General features: G+C 43.0%; 1 protein-coding gene across 1 annotated transcript in view; it reads left to right on the top strand.

Annotated features, from left to right (window-relative positions):
- Positions 1 to 13,154, top strand: part of SLCO3A1 (solute carrier organic anion transporter family member 3A1) — a 148,156-nt gene extending 135,002 nt beyond the window's left edge. Inside the window, exon 10 of the mRNA XM_074837329.1 lies at positions 3,956 to 13,154. Within this exon, the coding sequence (XP_074693430.1) occupies positions 3,956 to 4,335 (380 nt within the window). The 3' untranslated portion in view covers positions 4,336 to 13,154. The remainder of the gene's footprint in view (positions 1 to 3,955) is intronic.
- The last annotated feature ends 7,142 nt before the right edge of the window (positions 13,155 to 20,296 follow it).

Raw genomic sequence — 20,296 nt, 5'->3', positions numbered from 1 at the left:
GGCATGTCCTTCTCCTGTATGAATTAAAAGGAACACACTGGGCTGTTATTCAACTGCATCTTGTTTCTGGGTAGTAGGGTTTTCTCCCCCTTTGAAGAGATGGCTTTTATTTTAAAGCTCCTATATTTCAGCTCATTAATCTCAGTGATTCAGGGTAAAGTCCTCTCTGATCCATCATTGTGTGGGTCCATCTCATGCACAGGGTTTCCGTGTCTTGTGAAGGTGGAATTTACTTTTTTTAGCAGGGCACAGGCAGTACCTTCCCTGCATGCCTCCCTCCCAGTCTAAAAGGAATGAGCTGGAGAGTAAAATGCCATCTCCTAGACTGCAGCAAGGCACTAGGAAGTAGGGGACCAAAGATCCAAAAGTGCCATGCATTGCTTTGAATAAGTCACCTCATTTATTTACTTTTTTTTTTGTAACACCTTATTCCCCATTAGCTGAAAGGGACATGGTGGTCCCAGACCAGTTTGCAATTAAGCCAATTAGATTTTCATTGCTTTTGGTGAAGTAACTGCGGTCATACAGAGAGCTCCATCAAGTGATCTTATCCAGAGCTCAGATAGCTCAGGGAGAAGCTTCTGGGTTGACTTGGGTCAGCTCTGGTTCAAGACTTGCAAAGAAAGCATTTTCTTTAGCTGTCGGGGCTGCTCTGAGATTTCGGCCTGTCTTCAGCTCTTGTTGGCTGAATGCAGTGTCAGCAGTCAAGTCTGCGAGGAGGATGGCTGTGGGCTGTTGTGTCCAAAGGGAAAAGTACTTAAGGGGATATGTTTTCCCTCTTTTCTCCTTTCCTTTTAAAAGAGAGAAACCTCCTGAGATAGTGGCATCTTGAATTCCTTCAAAACCAGGCTCAGACGTGTATGCTTAAGTTGAACAAATTTTTTTTTCTTCCAATAAGTAAGCCATAGTAAGAATTTAAACTCAAATCTTTATATGTTGCTTTGTCACTAAGGAATTCCCATGAAATAAGACAATACATCCTGATGCATATCAGCAATGCAGCTTGAAACCCATAGAAAATGAAGAGAAAGATACTTTTCAATATGAGCAAGGGTATCCAAATTTTGCCCTTAACAACCTGAGGTTTGAGAATAGCTTTACTGATTTATTTTAAAAGCTTTTCTGTTCACCTTTAAGCTTTGACTTAAGGAGAGAGTGATAATAGCTGCTTCTTGAACCAAAGGAGAGTATTAAATATAGGAGGTATGAGACCCGGAGGTGCAATCATAGCTAATAGATTTCAGTAAGACAGAAGCAGCTTTTTTTATACAGCCCTACAGTTTCTTCAATGAAATATATATATATAGCACAAATTTTTGCAACACTTTGCAGTAAGAGGTAAGACATGATTGAATCTCTTTAATATTGACTGTAATAACATGAAACAAGACTGAATTCTCCCGGTATCCTCCTGGATGTATTATCTTATTCCACAGGAATTCTGCTTTGAGAAGGGCAGCGTAACAGTGTCTTCATCTGTAAGTGTTACTGCAGTTTCTCAGAGAAGAGAGTAAAGCAATGCTGTTGGAGCCAAAGGTTTGCAATGGAAATGTCTGGAATGGCAAAGAGTTTTAGACTTGTGAGATCCCAGACACATCCTTTCTGGGTGGTGTTCACCATGCATCCTAGCAAAGCCTCCACTTACCAGGGCATCTCCTTTTGTTTTACCTACAAGTCCATGTTGCTTGCCTCTCTTCTTCCAACATGACAAAAACACAGTGATTCTCTCCCAAAGGACTTTTCAATCTGCAATGCAGCCTTTCAACTCTCATGTCTCAGAGGGTCTAGGCACTGAGTTGTTCCTGTGAGTCTCTTGTCCTCTTCTGGTAAAAATGACCTGAAACTGGTTCCTAAAAGTTTTTCATGTATTTCTCTTTAAGGTTTCCACATCCATGCCTGCACCCGCATAGCTGTAGCTTTGGAGTTCAATGAAACAAGTCCTTCCTCGAGTCTTATGAGGAACAATTTCCAGACCAAATTATCTTGAAAACCTGGAAAGCCAGTTGAAGCCAGCAGATGGGGATGATAGCGCTCTCTGAAGTTCAGCCTATACATCTCCAAAGCTTTGTATCAACATCTCTCAGCATGTTAACAAGTAGGGGATCACGCCTCAAAATTATGATCCAAGTGTAGTTTTCACTTAGTCCTGAAAGCGTGCGGCTCCTGTTTGGTCACTGCACATCTGGATATTACCCCCTTAAGTGACATCCAGCGCCAGTGCAGCACTGGGCACACAAACTGCATTCAGCAGCACAGTCTTTTTGCTTGTTTCTGGCAGAAGCCCAGCTGAATTTTTAAATTCCAAATTGAGTGTGTGGTTGTCCACAGGTTTCAGAAAAAAAAAAAAGCACCTTTTAACTTAGAAGCAGAATCAGCCCAGTCTGCAATTTCCAGTCATTGAAATGACAAACGGGGGGCTGGTGCTGACATTTTTTCCAGAACATAAGCAGGTTTTTAGATGTGATGACTGGAAGTAGTGTTTCTAACAAAAAGATTGTCTTGCTTTTCTATCACCTGTTTTTATTTACTACATCTGTGCTATTAATGACTGGTTAAAATAAGTACCAAAAGCCCATATAGCCTTTCTTAACTCCTGAATTTATTAACATATAAGGAAGATCAAACAAAATCTGCAGAGCACTAGTCAACAACAAAATAAAATAAAGAGATCTCAGTTACCACAGGGAACAGTGAAGACAACCAATTTATTTGTAGTCTTAGGATATGTGTCATGAATGTCACTGTTTTGTTCATGGCAAGCTGAGGGAAGATACCTTTTTTTAAGCCTGGAAATCCAGGTTAATGATGAAACCGGATCCAAGATAAAACGCTTTCCTGTCTAGAAACTGCAGTTGTTGTGTCTGTTTGTCTACAGGTGTATTTATAGAGTCTCAGGCAGCACAGCACCTACAAATGGAGTGACTGTTGAGGGTGTGTTGTGCCCACCTGCTCATTGGTTTCAATGGATACAATGCTCTCCTTTGCTTGCTGTTTTAACACAGAGCAGTGACTTTATCGATCAGGGATTTTTCCAGGGTTTATCCGCTTCCAGCCTCCCCCCATAAATATAACAGAAGGAAGAGAAACGGTTTACATTATGTAGAACATCCACATTTTCTTCTGAGTGCTGCACATTCGGTGCATGTTTGCTGGCTGGGGAGTGCAAAGCTGGAACGTGGATGTCCTAACCACCATTGGGGTAATGTGAGACAGGGGGCCTCTACCATGTCCCTGTAGGATGCGGAAAAGTAGAGAAGAAAAACATTGCCTTTATTAGTTAAATGAGATTGGAGTGATTACTTTGCTTTAAGATTGCAGCTCTGCTTCAAACTATGATTGAGAAACACTCGTCAGTAGTTAGCTGCTGTGGCTGTGGGAGAATCCTGCTGTGATATTTCATTTAATGGTGCACTGAAATTTTCACTTCTTTTCAGATTTAATCTTTGGCATCTGTTAGAGGCCATTGTTTATTTTCCTTAGACTTGGAGAAAAACTTCTGTCAGGGAAAGGTCCAAAACTAGACCTCAGCACCTCAGCTGATTTCAGGCTCTGAACTATAGGCTATGACATCCTTCAGGTGAACACCCTGCAGTGCAGAATTACCAATATCTGAACAGAGAGCAAGCTGAAAGGCTGTCCTCCTCCTCTTGCATTTACCCCTCCACTCAGTCTCATTAGGCAAACGAGAAGCTTAATAAAAGCCACTTAAACTTGAGTAAAATCCTTCCTGCATGTTGATAGCAGCAGGAATCTCTTCCATAGACGCTGAGTCCAAGCTAAAAACTCATCCACAGACTTTGTTTACGTTGATTTAGAACTTAAAAAATTAGAATTACAGGCTGCAGCTGGGACTATTAACCTCGATAAAGTATCCTCTTTCCATTCACTGCAATCATGTCTTCTCTCTTTATCGTAAGGATCATAAAAGCATGATTTGTCTCTCTTATTTTGACAGGTTTTATCCCACCTCCGCTGATCTTTGGGGCTGGAATTGACTCCACGTGTCTGTTCTGGAGCACGTTCTGTGGCGAGCAAGGAGCCTGCGCGCTGTATGACAACGTGGTCTATAGATACCTGTATGTTAGTATTGCTATAGCCCTGAAGTCATTTGCATTCATCTTATATACAACCACCTGGCAGTGCTTGAGGAAAAACTATAAAAGATACATCAAGAACCACGAAGGTGGTCTCAGCACTAGTGAGTTTTTTGCCTCTACTCTCACCCTAGACAATCTGGGGCGGGACTCGGTGCCCCAAAATCAATCACATAGGACAAAATTTATCTATAACCTTGAAGATCATGAGTGGTGTGAAAATATGGAGTCTGTTTTATAGTGACTGTGGAGGGGTGAACTATATTAATATAATACAAGGGTCCTTTTTAATAAAAACAAGAAGAGAGCACGAATGAAGAAACACAACTGCAAAACACAACGGCAACACAGGAAACTTTTGTCTTTTTCTCAAAGTCAGACCCAGCCAGGATTCTTGAGAACATCATCTTTTAATGGAATCACTTGTGACACCCCGCGGGGTGATGGAGAAAGCAGGGAGCCGCTGTGGCTGGGTACCAGCCCCTTTGATGACAGTACGGGCCTCCAAGAAGGGCGTCTGCGGAGGTTCATCGGAGAGCTCACCAAACAGACAGGCTTGGGCATGAGACATAGAGAAGGTGATAACAGCAATGCTGGAATAGGTGTTTGTGGTTGCAAACGGGGTCCCAGGGATACGTGGAGCCCTGCAGCGTGGGCTGAAGGGTTAGCCGGTCTGGGTGCTGTTCAAACCCCCTGCGTTCTGTGATGGCAAAGAGGGAGCAGTGCTGGAGTTGTTCCACCAGTCACACTCTGTCACCAGCCACAAGGCCATGATAAATACCTTGAAAGCTGCTGGAAACCATCCAGGTGGCGAGCAATGCTGTCAGAGGTATCCGAGTCCTTCCAGCCCAGGCTTATTCGCAGATTGCAGCTTTGTGGTTGTCTGTGAATAGCTGTGCTCAGATCTCTCAAACCCAGTAAAGTTCAAGACATTTGCTCACACTTGCCAAACGTGCTGTCATTTTTAAAGGGGGATGAATTCCAAATACTTGTCTGTGTAGCCCTCTAATAAGATTTTTTTAAAAAATTATTTTCAAATCTATGTTAACCCTTAAATCGCTGACACTTTTCCATAGGGAGGATTTATTTATGCTAGTTTGGGGGAAGGATCCTGTTTAATTCACCCAAACATAACGTGACTCAAGGGGTTTCTTCAATCCTCTGCAGTTTTTATCCATACGCCTTCATTCTAATATGCTACCAAGCCAATGAAGACACGTAACATGTTTTTAAAAATGAGAACGAATGCACTGTGTCTCTATAAAAACAATTGTCAGTTGGAGAATTATAGATAATATGATGATTTACATAATATAGTTTTTTCATATTCTATGTGACTCAGTGAATACACACACATATATATATGGAGAGGCTGTTTATGTTCTCTCCAGTTTTTAAAGATATATATATATAATTTGCAATCTAGAAATTGTGTGGTGGATGTTTTCTTTAAAGTAAGTGTGTGTGTGTGTGTGCGTGTGTGTGTGTGTACAAGATGAAAGGAATACTGACCTTAATCCTGCAACACTCACAATTGATTTTTTGGTTTTTTTACCTGAGAAATTCCACTGACTTCAGTGGAAGCCATGTGAGGAAGGTGGAATAATCTCCCCTCCTGGAGGCCACGTTTTGCCCTTAGATGTGCAAATAGTGTTCCTATGGAAGGCTAGGTTATGGAAGCAGAGGCTGGCCAGCATTGAGCACCTCTGAAATTTTCATTCAAATCCTCAAGAGGTACCCGTGCAGGAGCAGATTTGGCTTTGCTTTTGCAATGCAGTCTTATCTAAGCCTGAAAAAATCATGGGGAAGCTTTCATCTGATTTCAAGAAGCATGGGGTCAGGCTTATTTTGCATGCATGGTTTTCTTTTCCAAAACATTCCTGCTGGGAAGCAATACAAATTGGTTTTGTTTGATGAGGTTTCCCCAGGAACCAGACCCATTTCCAATGGACTAAATGTCAGAAGGGTTTTAAGGGTTAGCATCATAATCAAAAAGCTCCTTTTTTTATTTGTATTTTGAAGCTGTTGTGAACTTGCAGATGTTCAGAGAAGTAACCCAGCATGTTGAACCAAGTGCTGGATGTCACTTCCATGCAGCTGGCAGAGGGGCTGATCTTCCCCAAGTCCTTGTCCATTGCTGGCAGTGGACACCCCAGAGGTGGCACAATTACAGAGGGTTGATAACTTGCCACTCATGTTCAATACCTTTTTAGCAGACTTTGCTCTTATCTAGGCATTGAAAGATGGGTGTGGATATCAAACTGCTTCCACTTGACTGACTTTACATGTGTGTTTGTAATTTATGCACAGCATTATATGTTCAGCAACAATAAGGGCAAAAAAAAAAGGGTGTATCAAATAAAATCCACTGTGCCAAATACTTGACAGATTTTGTAACTGCAGATATTTGATTCTTGGTTTTCAGCCATGTTAAGAATCACTTGATTAATGAAGGAGTTTAAGGAAAAAAAAAAAGTTATCAAGCTATGCAGTGCCATTGTTATGTTGGGTGGTAAATGATGCTTTTTAGACCATTAGATTGGTTTAGTATATCCTGTCTGCTAAAATAGAGATACTGCATCCATAAAACAATGAATTTAAAAAAGGCACAGGATGCATAACTGTCTCATAAAATATGTATAATTGTCAAGTATAAGCCTTTGAAATCATTCTGTACAGTTCTCTTCATTCTGCAAATTTATTACTTAGACTGCTGTCTTTTCAAATGTTAGCTCATGATTTTATACTATACACACACACATTCAGACTCGAACACAAATGTCACAGAATAGACCCTTTCTAAAAGCTGAATGCTTGAAATTCTGTAACCCCTTTCACAATTTCATTTTTTTCCCCTCTGAAAGTCTGAGGTGAAGGAGAATAGCATGCTGACATGATGCAAAACGAACTTCTGGTGTTCAAGAGCTGTGGTTTGTCAGTACAGTCAGAAGTCCCCCTTGACCGGAGTTACAGAAACAGGATTCCAGGGCGGTTAATGTTTTCACTTTCATTTCTTTTTTTTCATTTAATCTCTTCTCTTGGTATGTATGGGAGATACAGTTGAATGGGTTACTTACATTATTTTTAAGCTGTAACTTAAAATTCCTGCACGATTGTTATTTTATTTCTTTTGATAATGTGACTTTTGAAAAGCTCTCTCCCCATCCCACTCTTTTTTTTTTTTTAAGGATGCATCATTTGCCTGCATCATGAAGGGCTTTCCTGTCAGTGCTTTGGTACAGATTCAAGAGCAGAGCTTTAGTTTAAAGAAAACACACAGAGAAAAACCTTCATCCATCCCAGCAAGCTCTTTGGTTTTTTCTTCTGATTTCAAAACCACAAGCCAGTTTTGCCTGTGACCCAATTTTTGTTATAGAATAACAAATGAAGAGTCTCAGACATCCTCCCGCTTCTCAAACTGCAGTATGGGCCTTCGCCTGTCAGCACTTCACTTCCATCCCGCAACTGCCTTAACCGTGCAGGAAACTTAAGAACAAGGGTGGAGTTAGAAAAATGCCCATTCCTGGGAACAGAACCAGGGGCATGGTCTGAGCTGTGCAGTCCAGATCTAATGTTGGGAACCTTTTCTCCATATCCAGGAGCACTGAAATTCAGGGCTTTGTTGAGCCCTCAGTCTCAGCAGAAATGTTACTTTGACATTTCCAAGCGCTGTGTTTCCTGCATGGCTGTCTGCTAAGGAATGGGAGGTTTGAAAAAATAAACTACTTGAGATTTAGCAGTCTCTATGGGATTGTCCAGTTGCCTTGCATGACTTCAGGTTGGGGTTTCCTTTCTCTTGCACAGATACCACCTTGGCATAGCCCCAGTGGAATCAAAAGGGGACCCCAATCTAAAATTGGTGCAGATGACGCTAGAAACAGTTTTTTTGCATCCCTGTTAACAAAGGGATGCATTTTCAGAACCTTTTTTATACATATTGAAATGATACATTTTTCTGACTTTGCCCAGCACATCTTGGATGTATAGTGGGACCGAAAGGGCCATCACTTGAATTATCTAGACAAACCTTCCATTCCTTGGAAATTTGACTAATAGGAGCCTCACACTGCCATACCCCTGTGAGATGCACTGAACTATTCAGTACTGCTACTGTTAATCTCAGTTGGGTCTCACCTTGCTGGGAAGGTGAAAAGGGAAAGATGTAGAGAGGAATTAGCTTCAGTTAGCTGAGTTAGCTATGCTTCAGAACTGAACTGATGGTCTGCAGACATTTGGAAAGTGATTGGAGTATTTCCAAGTGGCTGAGATGCATTGTCATTTTTTTTTCTTGAAAAAAAAAAATTAAGAATTAAGGGACTGAATGAAATTTGGAGTCCCTCCTATCCCCATCAGAGTTTTATATTCATCACATTGCTGTTAGAGGCAATATACTTCAGGTTTACCTTCGTGTCTCAGTCAGACATGTATTTTTTTCTCAGTAAATGAGGTCCTGGGAGACAGAAAGGCAACTCCATCTCATGACCAGCAGTTTCACTCTGCAGCAAACCCAAGACAACCTGAAAGCTACAAGCACTGTGAAGCTTTAGCCCCCAAATCAGCTACAGCAGTTGCTGCTGTGTGAGTTTCTCACAGCTGGGTGTGTTGGGCTCAGTATTTTCTTAAGACTTGAACAATCTTGGTGTGAAGTTTGTTTTATTCTTGGCAGGTGACATGGGGAATGGTCAGTATTAAGGACATATGCAAATGCTTCACTGGACTGATGTGATAACAGCTTTTCCTTTATTCACGAGGATTTCCAGACTTATTCCCACTCTGCCTTTAGACACAGCCATGCTCATCTATCCCCCTCATTTCATGTGAACTATCTTTGCAGACAGAAGCAGGTTTGTTGTTGATCTCTCTCTAGATCTGCTTAATGCCTGGAAAGTTCAGAGGTTCTCTGTGCACAGGGCAGAGTGCCCCTGAATATAAGCAATAATACTGACCTGTTCCCACTTGCATTAGTTTTTGCTTTTCTTACCTAAATCTGAGTTCACCTCTCCCAACACCCCATGCTGCTGCTGTGACGTGCCTTTTTTGTTGGCAGCAACTCTAGGAGACTCTGAATATTCTCCTTTCCTTCCAACATGACACCCTCCTGTCCCTACAAGGCAGCCAAGATACAATTGGTGTGAATGTAGGCAGCAGTTTACTGAGACAGGCAATGATGTGATGGGAGCCTTTGGTATGAGCCAGGCTCAGCTTCGGTTATCTGGTGGTTGAGATTGATCCAAGGAGGAAAGGAACTACCAGGGCAGTGGCTGAGCCTCCCAGAGTCCCTGAATGGATTGTCCACCCTTCAGTGCTGCTGGATAGACCTGCCTGTCCTACCTTCCTGAGACCCACAGTTCGTGGGTATTTCTTCCAAACTGACCATCAGCTTCCTTTCTCCAGCCACAGTTCTTCCTTCCCCAGATGGCTCAGCTCTACCAAGTCAATACGAGATGTTCAAAGTTATTGAGTGGCATTTAAATTTGCCTGGGATGCCAGCAGGTCTCACTTAGTATTACATATGCTCAAAATATTATAGTTTGTTCTGCTTTTCTACACTAAATCTATTACTTCTAGGCTGCAAATTATGTTTTCTATCATTCCATTGACATTTCTAGCAATCTGAGTCTTAATACAATTGCTTTGCTGAAAAATGGCCTTTCAGCAGTTCTTAGACATTAGGTACTTCTTTATTAACTAGTGATGCCAAGTAAAATCTTTGGCCATTATCTGTTCCCTTAATCCTGTGGAGCAGAAGGAGGCTCTGTCTCCTCACAGAATATGAACATGGACTGCTTTTCTTTCAGCTTCAGTCTTGGCACAGCTGCTTGGCTATGAGCACCCCTCAGTCCTGAAAGGACACAGGGGATTCAGGAGAAGCCACATGGACAGAGGAATCCCTTTAGATGGCTTCAAGAGTGGGACCACAGGATGTATGTAGCGTATATGCTGTTTGGCTTGTCAAAACCTTGCTTCAGTCTCTATTTTTTGGTGAATGGAGTGACTCCAGGGATGGGGCCTTTGGGATACCATGAGTTTGTGATGTTTCCTCCACTTTCTTCAAATTAAGTGTGGCAGAGCAGAGTGTCACATCCTAGGAAGGAGAAGATTAGCAATACCCTAACAGTTTGTAGTGCTGGGCTTGTTCTACACAAAGTTGGTGTCTGCAAATGGCAGAAAGCAATAAGAAACTTGTCAAGTCCAACTCAGCAAATAATCTATAGCAACTTCATAAATGAATTTTCCCTTTTATTTCTTCCTTGTGAATTGCTGAGAAAACCAAGAAAATGCCTCCAGTGTATTTGCAAGGTCATTTCTGCATATCATCTGTGGTCTGGAGGGGTTTGGAAAAGCTTTCTTATAATTCATACATGTCGGGTTCTGACTGGACATAAAAATCATGGAGGGTATTTCTGCTCCCTGAGTTGCCTGGGCTGGAATTTTCTCATCAGTACAAATATTCAGTTCAAAAGTATGTGATTAGGAATTGAGTAAGTGGATCCTTGCTCAACGCCAGTGGGCAGAGCGCCACTGGACGTACACTGCTCCAGGACAGCCAAAGTGCTGGCTTCCAACTCACAATCCACTTTCCAGGAATATTCTCTCACAGATGCTTGAAATTCTCTGCCTCTCCCAGTGTTCCTACCAGTTAATGCATTCATTTGAGTAATTACTGAGAGCAAACATGAGGAGGGTATGAACCCAGACAAAACCAAATTGGTATTAAGGTGAAGCAGGTGGTGCGAATTTTATTTGCGATGTTTGCACAGCTCTTGGATCGGAAGCAAAAATCTCTTGGGAAACAGAGAGTCGCATATGGCCTAACATATCTTGGTTCTTCCCAGCTGAATTGCCAGTTGGTAGGACAGCAAAAGGCATCTTTCCCTGCCACGTATATCTGAGCCCTTCAAAACCCTTTTCCTTTGCAGTGTGGCATCGCACAAATATCAGTGCATTTACCCCTCAATGTAAACTGCATCTCAGTGCTATGTTTTTGGTGCCTCACAACTGTAACTGTGTCAACTTGAAGGGAAGAGGTGACCCCTGTTCTTCGCCCACGATGCTTTCTGCCTGACTGGAGGATGATGATCCCTCTTGAAGACTCATCAGCCATTTTCCTAAAGTCTTACGCGCAGTGGGACTAAAACTGTGCTCTGTTGATTGCAGGTGGCCTATAAGCTGTGCTCAGAGGTCTGTAGCCTGTCTACAGCCCCACATTGCCTTCACGATGTTTTCAGTGCAAAGCATGGTGATGAGGCTATGCATCACTGTCCCTGACAAATGTTAAGGGTTGCCAGCGGTCTGTGACCACCAAAGTTTGGGAGTCTCCATGTTAGCGCGTGAAAGCAGCTCCCATCATCTACTGTTGGGAAGGAGCCATCTCAGAGCAGGGTGCAGTGGAAATCTGCAGCAGCGCTGGGATCCTGCAAAAGGGAGCTCTTGGTTCGCTTTGGTACCACGTCTGTGGGGAGGAGAGGTGGGGAGGGGAGCAGGGGAACAGCTGTGACCTTTTAAAACCCATAGTGCCTACCACTGCAAATGGAACGCTGTATTGTATTATATTATACATGACTACCGTGTAAATAAAGTACAATAAATGTGGTGTTCGTTAGGATTTTGATACAAGTCAAATGCAGTCTGCAGAAATACTTTTTTTCCCTGCTGTATGTACTTATATCACATTCCAGGCGTGGGGACCTTTGTGGCTGTGTGAGCTAGAAATGCATAAATGGCATTAGATGGGAAATGTTTGCAATAAGAAACTGTTAAAATTCCCTTTGCCCTGTATAGATGAGACACAAGCACCATATGAAAACCAGCCAGAGTGGAGGCAGCTTAAATATGCAGGAGAGCAGCTCTTGACTTGACATGATCTGTAAGCAGAAGCGACAGTGCTGCCCAGCCAGTCCTTGGCCATGCTTCATTCACGATGGGGGGAGAGCAAAGTTTTAGTTTGGCTGGTTTATCTTTGCTTGTTTTCCTGATGCAGAGGTTGATCAGGAGCATATGCCTTGCCTGTGAAACCTGGTTATTCTCCACCCTTGAGATCCCTTAGCAGCAGCAAACTTGAGAGCTTAAAATTCAAAGCAGATTGGGAAAGAACTTCTCCTGTTCTTAAATCAACCAGCTGGCCCTTCTGTGGCTCTGACACACATTGAGGGGCTTTTTTTTTTTGGCTAATAAGAATATTAGGAACTTACTTTGTTCCTTAACTCACTCCTTTCTCCATCCTCATGTTTCTCCATGGTGTAATAACAGAATTAACACATTTCAGGGAGACAGGTTTGCCATGTGCCCTCCAAATCCTGATACATCTCTTAACTAGGCTCTTGGTGAGAGTTTTCTCCAGTCTTCAGAAGCTCAGGAATTCTCCGGCAAGTGTTTGCGGCTGGTGTGTGGATGTAATCTTCTATTGGTGTGTGGAGGGTGCTTCCACACTGATTGTCTCTTTGGAGGAACAAGACCACCCCATGTGGTTTGTCACACCTATGGCTTGAAACTCCCCCACAGAGCTCTGTGCAGGGCCCACAATATTGGAGGAGTATCCACCTGCCTCTGTACCAGACCAGTCAGTGATATTTGTCCCTCATGTCATTGCTGTTCTTCATAGTCACCTGGGCAGAGCAGCATTTGTGGGTGGTTGTATGTGAAGAAGGACATCTCCACAGATGGTCTGTAGCAGCGTGCATGGCACCTGGATGAGCCCAGGTACCTCTACCCTGCCTGGGGCTGTAGGTTGGTCTTTTCCTACAGTGCCCAAGGGAAAGTGGTGCTCGGAAAGGTCTTTGAAGTGTGCAGGTTTGACTGCTGGTAATTTTGCAGATGCTTAACAGCACTTCCAAAATAAACCAAAACCTGGTTTGGAAAAGGAAATGTTTCACTGTACAATTGATTTAAAAAAAAAAAAAAAAAAAAGGAAAGAGAAACCACATGCTCGATATATTTTGAGTACTGTGTTCTGTATTTTTGCAGCTTATATTTTCCAGATGAGCAGTTTAGAAATATGTGATGTGAAATACATACTGTAAGTTTGCTGTAAATGATATTAAAAACACTATTTTCATTCTTCTCCTGTCTCACTGGATGATCTCTTTGGTTCTGCCAGCTTGACTGGCTGGGCTGGTACTCTGTCTCTCCCAGAAAGTTTTCAGTTTCAGTAAAAGCAGAGTTGAGACTTTGGGTTGGAGATTTGACGTTGAGGTTGAAAGTTTGCTAGAAATGGCAGTGGGGCTGAACGTGTTCCTGTGTGTATGCAGTGCCTTCAGAGGAGAGGTCCGGGGGAAGAAGTGGTTGTGACAGAGAAGGTAAGGCAGATTTTTGGAATGGGATAGATGAAGTTCAATTAATGCTTGTAGAAAAGGAGAGGGAGAATGAGGGCATCTAGATGGTTGCAGAATGGGGGAACTTGAACACCTGGAGGACAGTAAGATGAGGAGGACCTCAGAGGGAGCATGAGTTGAGCAGTTAGGAAAAATGCTGGATGTCTCGTTGATGACGAATGTGTCTGACACTCTTTGTCTCAGTTCAGCTGTGGAGGGAAAAAAAAAGAGCTTTTAGCTAAAATAGCAACAGCTCAGTGAAGTGGCAGAGCCCTGCAAAGCACCCTGAGCCCCTGCAGCTGTTTTTGCTCCGAGAGCTGCAGAGACTTCTCCCTTCGTCTCCATCAAAGCGCCCAGTGCCGTGGGGTCGGGGCAGCAGGGTGGCACATTTGTGAGAATGTGATGATATCCATTTCCACTTGTTCTAGCTGCTGCATTGGTCAAAATAAAAGCAAGCACTTATTTGACCCATTATTTTTAAATGTTTCAAATCTGTTGTATGAAAAGAATCATTTTCTCCTGAGCTTCTACAAAATGATGCTAAATGAGGCAATTACATTCAAACTGTGTTGAATATTCAGTTATTCCTTGTTTGTTCCATTTTTTATCCTTCTGTTCCAGTTCTCTCTTCTGGAAGGCAGAGGGCAAATCAAAGATTAAAAGTTATAAAAAAACCCTTCCATTTTACTGCATACAACTTGAATCCAACTACTGTTGCTTTGAATTCACTTTCAAACAACAGAAGCTTTGGAGAACGGTTCAGAAGGAGGGAGTGAGGGAGGAAGGCTGGAAAAAATGTTTTGCTAAATGTCAACAGCAAAGAATCTTTTATTTATTTCATTTTATTGCTTTCCCTCAGCCTAGCTACTGCTGGTGTTGAAGCCTACACAGACTCCCTCTGAAGGCATCACTCCTGCACGCTCCACTGGCTGTTCCTTACTGGTCCCCCGCTGTCCCCACAGTGGGTGTGCATACCAGCACACATCACACCCAGCTTTTCGGGGCCTCCCTTCAGCTGTCCTAGACCTTGCATTTTGCTGCTACTTCTGACAGAACCCAGTTAATTGGGTGTTTACTGAGCTGGATTCTGTTGTGGATGCAGATTATTAACCTTTATGTCACCTAGAAGATATTACACCTGGTAAAGTTAATGTTTTGAGACGGAGAGGTTAATGTGTCAGTGTTCAGCCCTCCCTAATTAGCAGCAAGGCTGTATGTGGCTGTGCAGTGAGCCCTGCTTTAATTAGAAAGGACTCACAGATGGGTCACATCAACAGCATAAGTTTATCTGCCTCCTTCAGCCCTCTCTGATGCGTCTCCTCCTTGCTGTTGCTAGGCCTTAGGTAAGTCTTGCTGTTATGGTGCCTGTCCAATGAAGGGTGTGATCCTGGCAGCCTTCCCAAGGCCAGCCTGCTTGTGGTCTTCTGAGCCCAGGCTTGGTCTAAGGCAGCAATTGGTGATGAAGTCTGGGGTGCTCCAAGCTGAGAAGGTTGTTGTGTATCTGTGCTTAGCAGAAGATCTTAGCTCTGCACCAGGTTTGCTCAGTTCTTGAAGCCTCTGCTGATCTTTATGGTGCCTCTGAGCTGGCTGAATGGCATGAAGTAGTTGTTTGGGCTTAAAATAGCTTGTTTTGGTTTTGTATTCTGGTGTTCCTGTACTTGCAACTAGAGCATGCCCTAGGATGTGTGCTTACTGGAATAAAGATCGTGTAAAGAGCAATCTAGTGGCCAGGAGTGGAGAATACTGGAAGGATAAAATGTATCATTGGAATTGTGAACTCTTGTACCACCAACCTTGTTTGGAAAGCCCAGCTCAGCCAGTTGGGGAAGATGGATGGATCCCCTGTTGTTCATGGCAGGGCAAAATTTTTATCCCTTGTTTCTGGTTTCCTATTGCTCCTGTGGCAAAGCAGGAGCGTGGGTTTGTGCCTTGCAAGACTAGGAACTGACTGTCTTCAGAGAGCTGTTTGCAGCTTGTGTGCTGACTGACCCTGAGCAGCCCTGAACCATACTGTCTCCTCACTGCAAATCCATAGAGATCTTGTTACCAGGAGAAAGGGGTTGTTCTGCAAGAGGCAGCTGCCTGCCGATCCACAGCTTTTCCATTTGTACCTCCTGCTGTCTCTCTCTCAGCTCTGTAGGGACAGATCCTGGCTCACGTGATTAGTAGGAGGTAATGAGATCAGACACGTACTTTCAGCAGGCTAGGAGCCTGAAGGTTTTTCTTTCAAATCTTGCTTTTAAACAGCAGGTGTGTTCCCAACAGCCCTGTGCTGAATCGTGTACCTGTGCCTTGGATGCTGAGACAAAGGGCTTAGGCGCATGTGCGTTTTGCAGGTACCTAGAGGCCTTCAAAATGCTGCCATGCTACCTACCGTTTCATTATTGTGGTATTATTGGCCATCGCTGCTTCTGTAAGTGAGCTAAAATCCTCCCCATTCATTGCTCCCAAATGGGCTCACTGCTTACTGTATGGCAAAGGGCATTCTATGTCATGCAAGTAGCAGGGCGATGTGCACATGGAGCTCAGTAAATGCAGGCACCAGGTGTAAGGCTGCTTTTGTACAGGGCAGAAGGAAAGTGCTTGACACCTTCCCAAGTGATGCTGTTATCTGTGAGCTGTGCTGCAGGAATTCCTCCAGTCCCTGACACCGAATGAGCCATAACTGATAGAAGTGCTCTGCAAACTTTGACTACAGAAGTGCCTGTGATCTACACAAAAGATAACCAGATGGAGGCTGATAAGTGAGGGATAGAGGGGAAAAAATGACTAATCTTTTCAGCCTGCTTGGAAGAGGTGTTGCACATCAAGACCTACCTTATTATGAGTCAACTTTCAGCAGCACAAGGAGGAATCTCGGTCCCCAGCAGGTATCTCTATAATGTGGTGGATTTCAGCTCCATCATGACGTGGCACTTGTCCTTCCACACAAACACCTTTGAGTTGTGCAGGCAAAGTGCAAAAACAGACTGCTAAATACAGCCAGTCAGAATATTCCTCATGAGGAAAAAAAATGTCATTTCCTCAAAATTATGACTTTTTGTGGGAATATCTCCATTTCAGTGGCATTTCGTTCAAGTGAGATCTGATGAGCGTGCGGTGTCTTCGTTGGAATTGGATCATTTGGAGTTTTCTTTGGGAAACTGCAGCTTGAATTTTATCAGCATATAAAATAGAGTATTTGGACTTTTATCAAAATGAAATGTTTTGATTGCCTTTAAGCAGTCTTATCTGCTTAACACTACACTTCTGTGGAAATTTTGAAATTCAATATTTTGTTCTATTTTGAAATACCAGTGCGTATAGACCTTATGGAATTTTTCACAGATGCCTCTTGCCACTCCAGACCCTACTGGTAAATACTTCTAGTACGTGACCAGCCTGGTGGTTACCTGGGACATGGGAGCAGACACAGCTGCTGGGAGGGAAATGCAAGAGCATACAGTCACCCAACAGCAGGCCATGCTCTTGCCAGACAGCATGAGGATAAATTCTACTCCTAAGCAAGTGAAGGATTATCCATTACTCAGTTTCCTTTTTCCATTGATCCAGTCTTTGAGAGAAGAATTAATGTATTTAAAAATCCAAGCAAATGGTGCATTTTCCCTGTTAAGAGGCCAACATTCATTTTAAAATTGGCTTCGTGTCTGCTCTTTTGCAAATTTGCATCTTCCCCTGGTGTTCCCAGCAGGGGATGGGAAGATGCTGCCAGCACTGTCCTGCCAGCGCAATGCTTGAGCTGGGCTTACCCTCAGACTGGGAGCACCATGTTCAGGGGCAGAGCTTGCTCATGTCCCACAGACTGCAAATAGCTATAGCCTATATTTTTCAGAATACAGAGGTCTCAGTAGGAGGAGAGGCTGATTTTAGAGGTGGAAATCCATGAAGGTGAAGGGCAGCTGTAGAAGTCTGGTGTTTTCACTGGCCTTAGGTAGGGGAAAGCTGTTTGAGGGGAACAAAGTGCAGATCAGGGGAGTTCGTTCCCTGTCTGAGGTCCACGGGGCTTTCTGTCTGTTGTGAACATTAGCTCAGCACATGGACCTTGCTGGCTGCCACAGTGCTTTTTAGCAGAGCCATTCCTCCACCTCTCAGGCTGTTTAGTCCATTAGTCACCTCCCTGGCCTTAAATAGTCAGGTTTTCATTAAAAGCCTTGAGCCTGGGATGATGATGCTCAGCAGAGGTCCCATTTTCATCTTTAGCAGATGGCCAGAAAGAATAAAAATGGTCTCAATATACAGCAAGTTAGGAAAATTTCTACTGAGACATGGGAGAGAAAAGGGGACAGTGACTTCTATCTTCTTCTCAGGTGGACTCAAGATTGCAGTGAGGAGTGAACGTGCCCCTAAAGGCTGGAGGATGGCCTGTGCAAAATAAACAGGAGTCCTCAGGCTGCTTCCAGTGGGCAATTGCAGAAATTTGACGAATTTAGCAACCAGAAATTCAGAAGGCGAGCAAATGCTCAGGCTGAAGTGGATCCTCATCCTGCTTTACTCTTGAAGATGGTTTCTGGGATTGAATTTGTTATCTTTCAAGCACTTTCTTCATGTGCAAGAAGAAAGGGACTGCTGAACCAATGATATGAATGATTGATAAGATGATGTTGTCATGGCAGCCCTTAGAGGACACTGAATGCTATCCTTACCCTTAGATTAATTAGGAATGCATGTACCTGAAATCCTGGAGACCTCTCTCCTTCAAGCCTTGGGTGTATACAAAGCATATCTTCTCCATTCAGAACATGTACTCATTCCCCACTGAAATCAGTGCTCATCCAGTACTAACATCCATGCACAACATCCCTCTGGAAAGGAGCAGAGCAACTTGAAAGACATCTAGACTTCTGGATGAAGCCAGAAGGCAGAACACAGCCCAGCTTTTGTTGAAATGACATTTGAACAAAAAGGTATTTGATTCTTTTAATTTTTTTTTTAATATTGTAAACATGCTGCTGAGCCACAAACGCGTGTGGAGATGCAGAAGAGGGTACTGAGCTGCGAACCAAAGCCTGCTCATCACAGGAACACACTTTGCAGCCGAAGATGAGGTTTGAGGGGACTCTCTTTGCCCTTGCATCTTGTCTAATCTCTTACTGCGGGCCATAAAGCCTGGTGTGCTGAGTTTTTCAAGTGCCATTAGTTTATGGGCTTGTTAACAGAAAGAATTTTGTTACCTTTCAGGGTCTGATTCTCACTGAACCAGGGATACCGCAGTGCAATTTTGATGGCAGAGGAGAATTGGGTTAATAATGTTTAGGATCGTCTTTTCAGCAAATATTATTTGAGCTGGTTCCCTTTTATGTCTCTCTTTTCCCTGCTCTGTTGTTGCCATCACTGGAATTATCTACCCAGTATTACTGTAGCTGTATTTAAATGTTGTCATTACTCGGGTTAAGGCTTTAGAAACAAGTACAGCAGCAGTCTTTTGGGGGCTGCATTCAGAAGAAGGTGAAGGTGTATGCAAAATGCATGTTTATTTGTTTTTGCATGTGTATCCCCATACAAAGCTGCAAATGGGAATGCAAGGGTATTTAAAAGCCAGGGAAGACAAAACAAATTAGAATTTTAAAATATTGTTAGAGCACAGCAGGCCATATGATAGTGGAAATGTGAGACAATAAAAGGGTGCATCAGTTAATTAGTATTTTTAGTTAATATACTGCTACAATCAAAACTATTCTACAGGCAATGCTGCCTTCCGGTATGAATGGAATAATTGTCAGAGATATATGGAAAGGACAGTTGTGTTGTGTGGGTTGGGCATAAAGCTGTGTGTTTCAGCAAGGGCAGGAAAAAATATCCAGAGGAAAGCCTTCAACAGTGTACCTTCTAGAAGGACTGGAGTTTGTAGGTAGTTCTCGATCCACATTGTATGTGCTGACTTGGATTTTTCATCTTCTGCTGAAGAAGCCTTTTGACTGTTAAAACTCAGAGACAGCCTGGTCTGGCATCATTCACCTTTTATCTCTTTTCCAGTTTTCTAGTTAAGTGCAAAGCAAGCTGGAATGCATCAAGAAGAAAAGCTTTGGGTTATTTCTGGGGAAAATGGTTGAAGAACCTATGGCCTGCTTTCATTCATCACATTTCTCATATGAGGGAGAGAGCAAAGACCTTGCTGATTTCAGTAAGACATTTCTCTTAAAAGGTAACAACAACCTTTACAGCAGCCTGTGTTTTGATGGGACATTCTTAAGATCTAATGCACTGATATCCAAGACCTTTCCTTTAATAGAGAGGTGAAAATGAGTTTGCCTTCTAGAAGCTCAGTATAACTAAACAACCTATTGACTTCCCTGCTGCAAGATGTCTGCTTTCTCAAGATGCACTGAACGTGACACACTCCTCTAGTCCCAGGCAGTGCCGCATTAACCATGTCTGTGCACCAGCTCTACTGCAGGATGCTCTTCCCAACATCCAAATTGACATGAAGGAACACAGAGATGCTGTACCTACACACACAGGAGAAATAGGTCAAAAATAAATGCTTTCAAGAACAGAGTAAATTACTTCACTCTCACCTGTACTCCCTGACATACCACTAACTCATCGATATTTTTCTTTTCTATGACAACCCTGAAAAAAACCAAGACAATTGGAGAGTGAGAGAGGTTATTTAAACAAGTATGCTGAGTGGCTTTCAAAAGTAGCTCTTGTTTATTATAGATCTGCTGGGATTTTTTGGAAGCACTCTGTAGAGCAACAGCTTAAAAAACAAACCAAACAAACAAAAAACCAACCCACCATCATGTTGAAATCCTGAGCAGCTCATCTCTCTTCCAGCTCAGGTTTGAACAGAGCTGCAAATAGCTATGAGCTGACTGAGGTGAGATGGTGGGAACAGTCTGGGGTAGGTGTGTAAGGGTGTATCCAGAATCCTTAGAAATGTCTTCTAGA

The sequence above is a fragment of the Strix aluco genome, chromosome 12 (assembly GCF_031877795.1).
Source record: "Strix aluco isolate bStrAlu1 chromosome 12, bStrAlu1.hap1, whole genome shotgun sequence".
NCBI lineage: Eukaryota > Metazoa > Chordata > Aves > Strigiformes > Strigidae > Strix > Strix aluco.
Note: the sequence above shows the minus strand (reverse complement) of the source record. Positions and strands in the feature narration are given on the sequence as shown.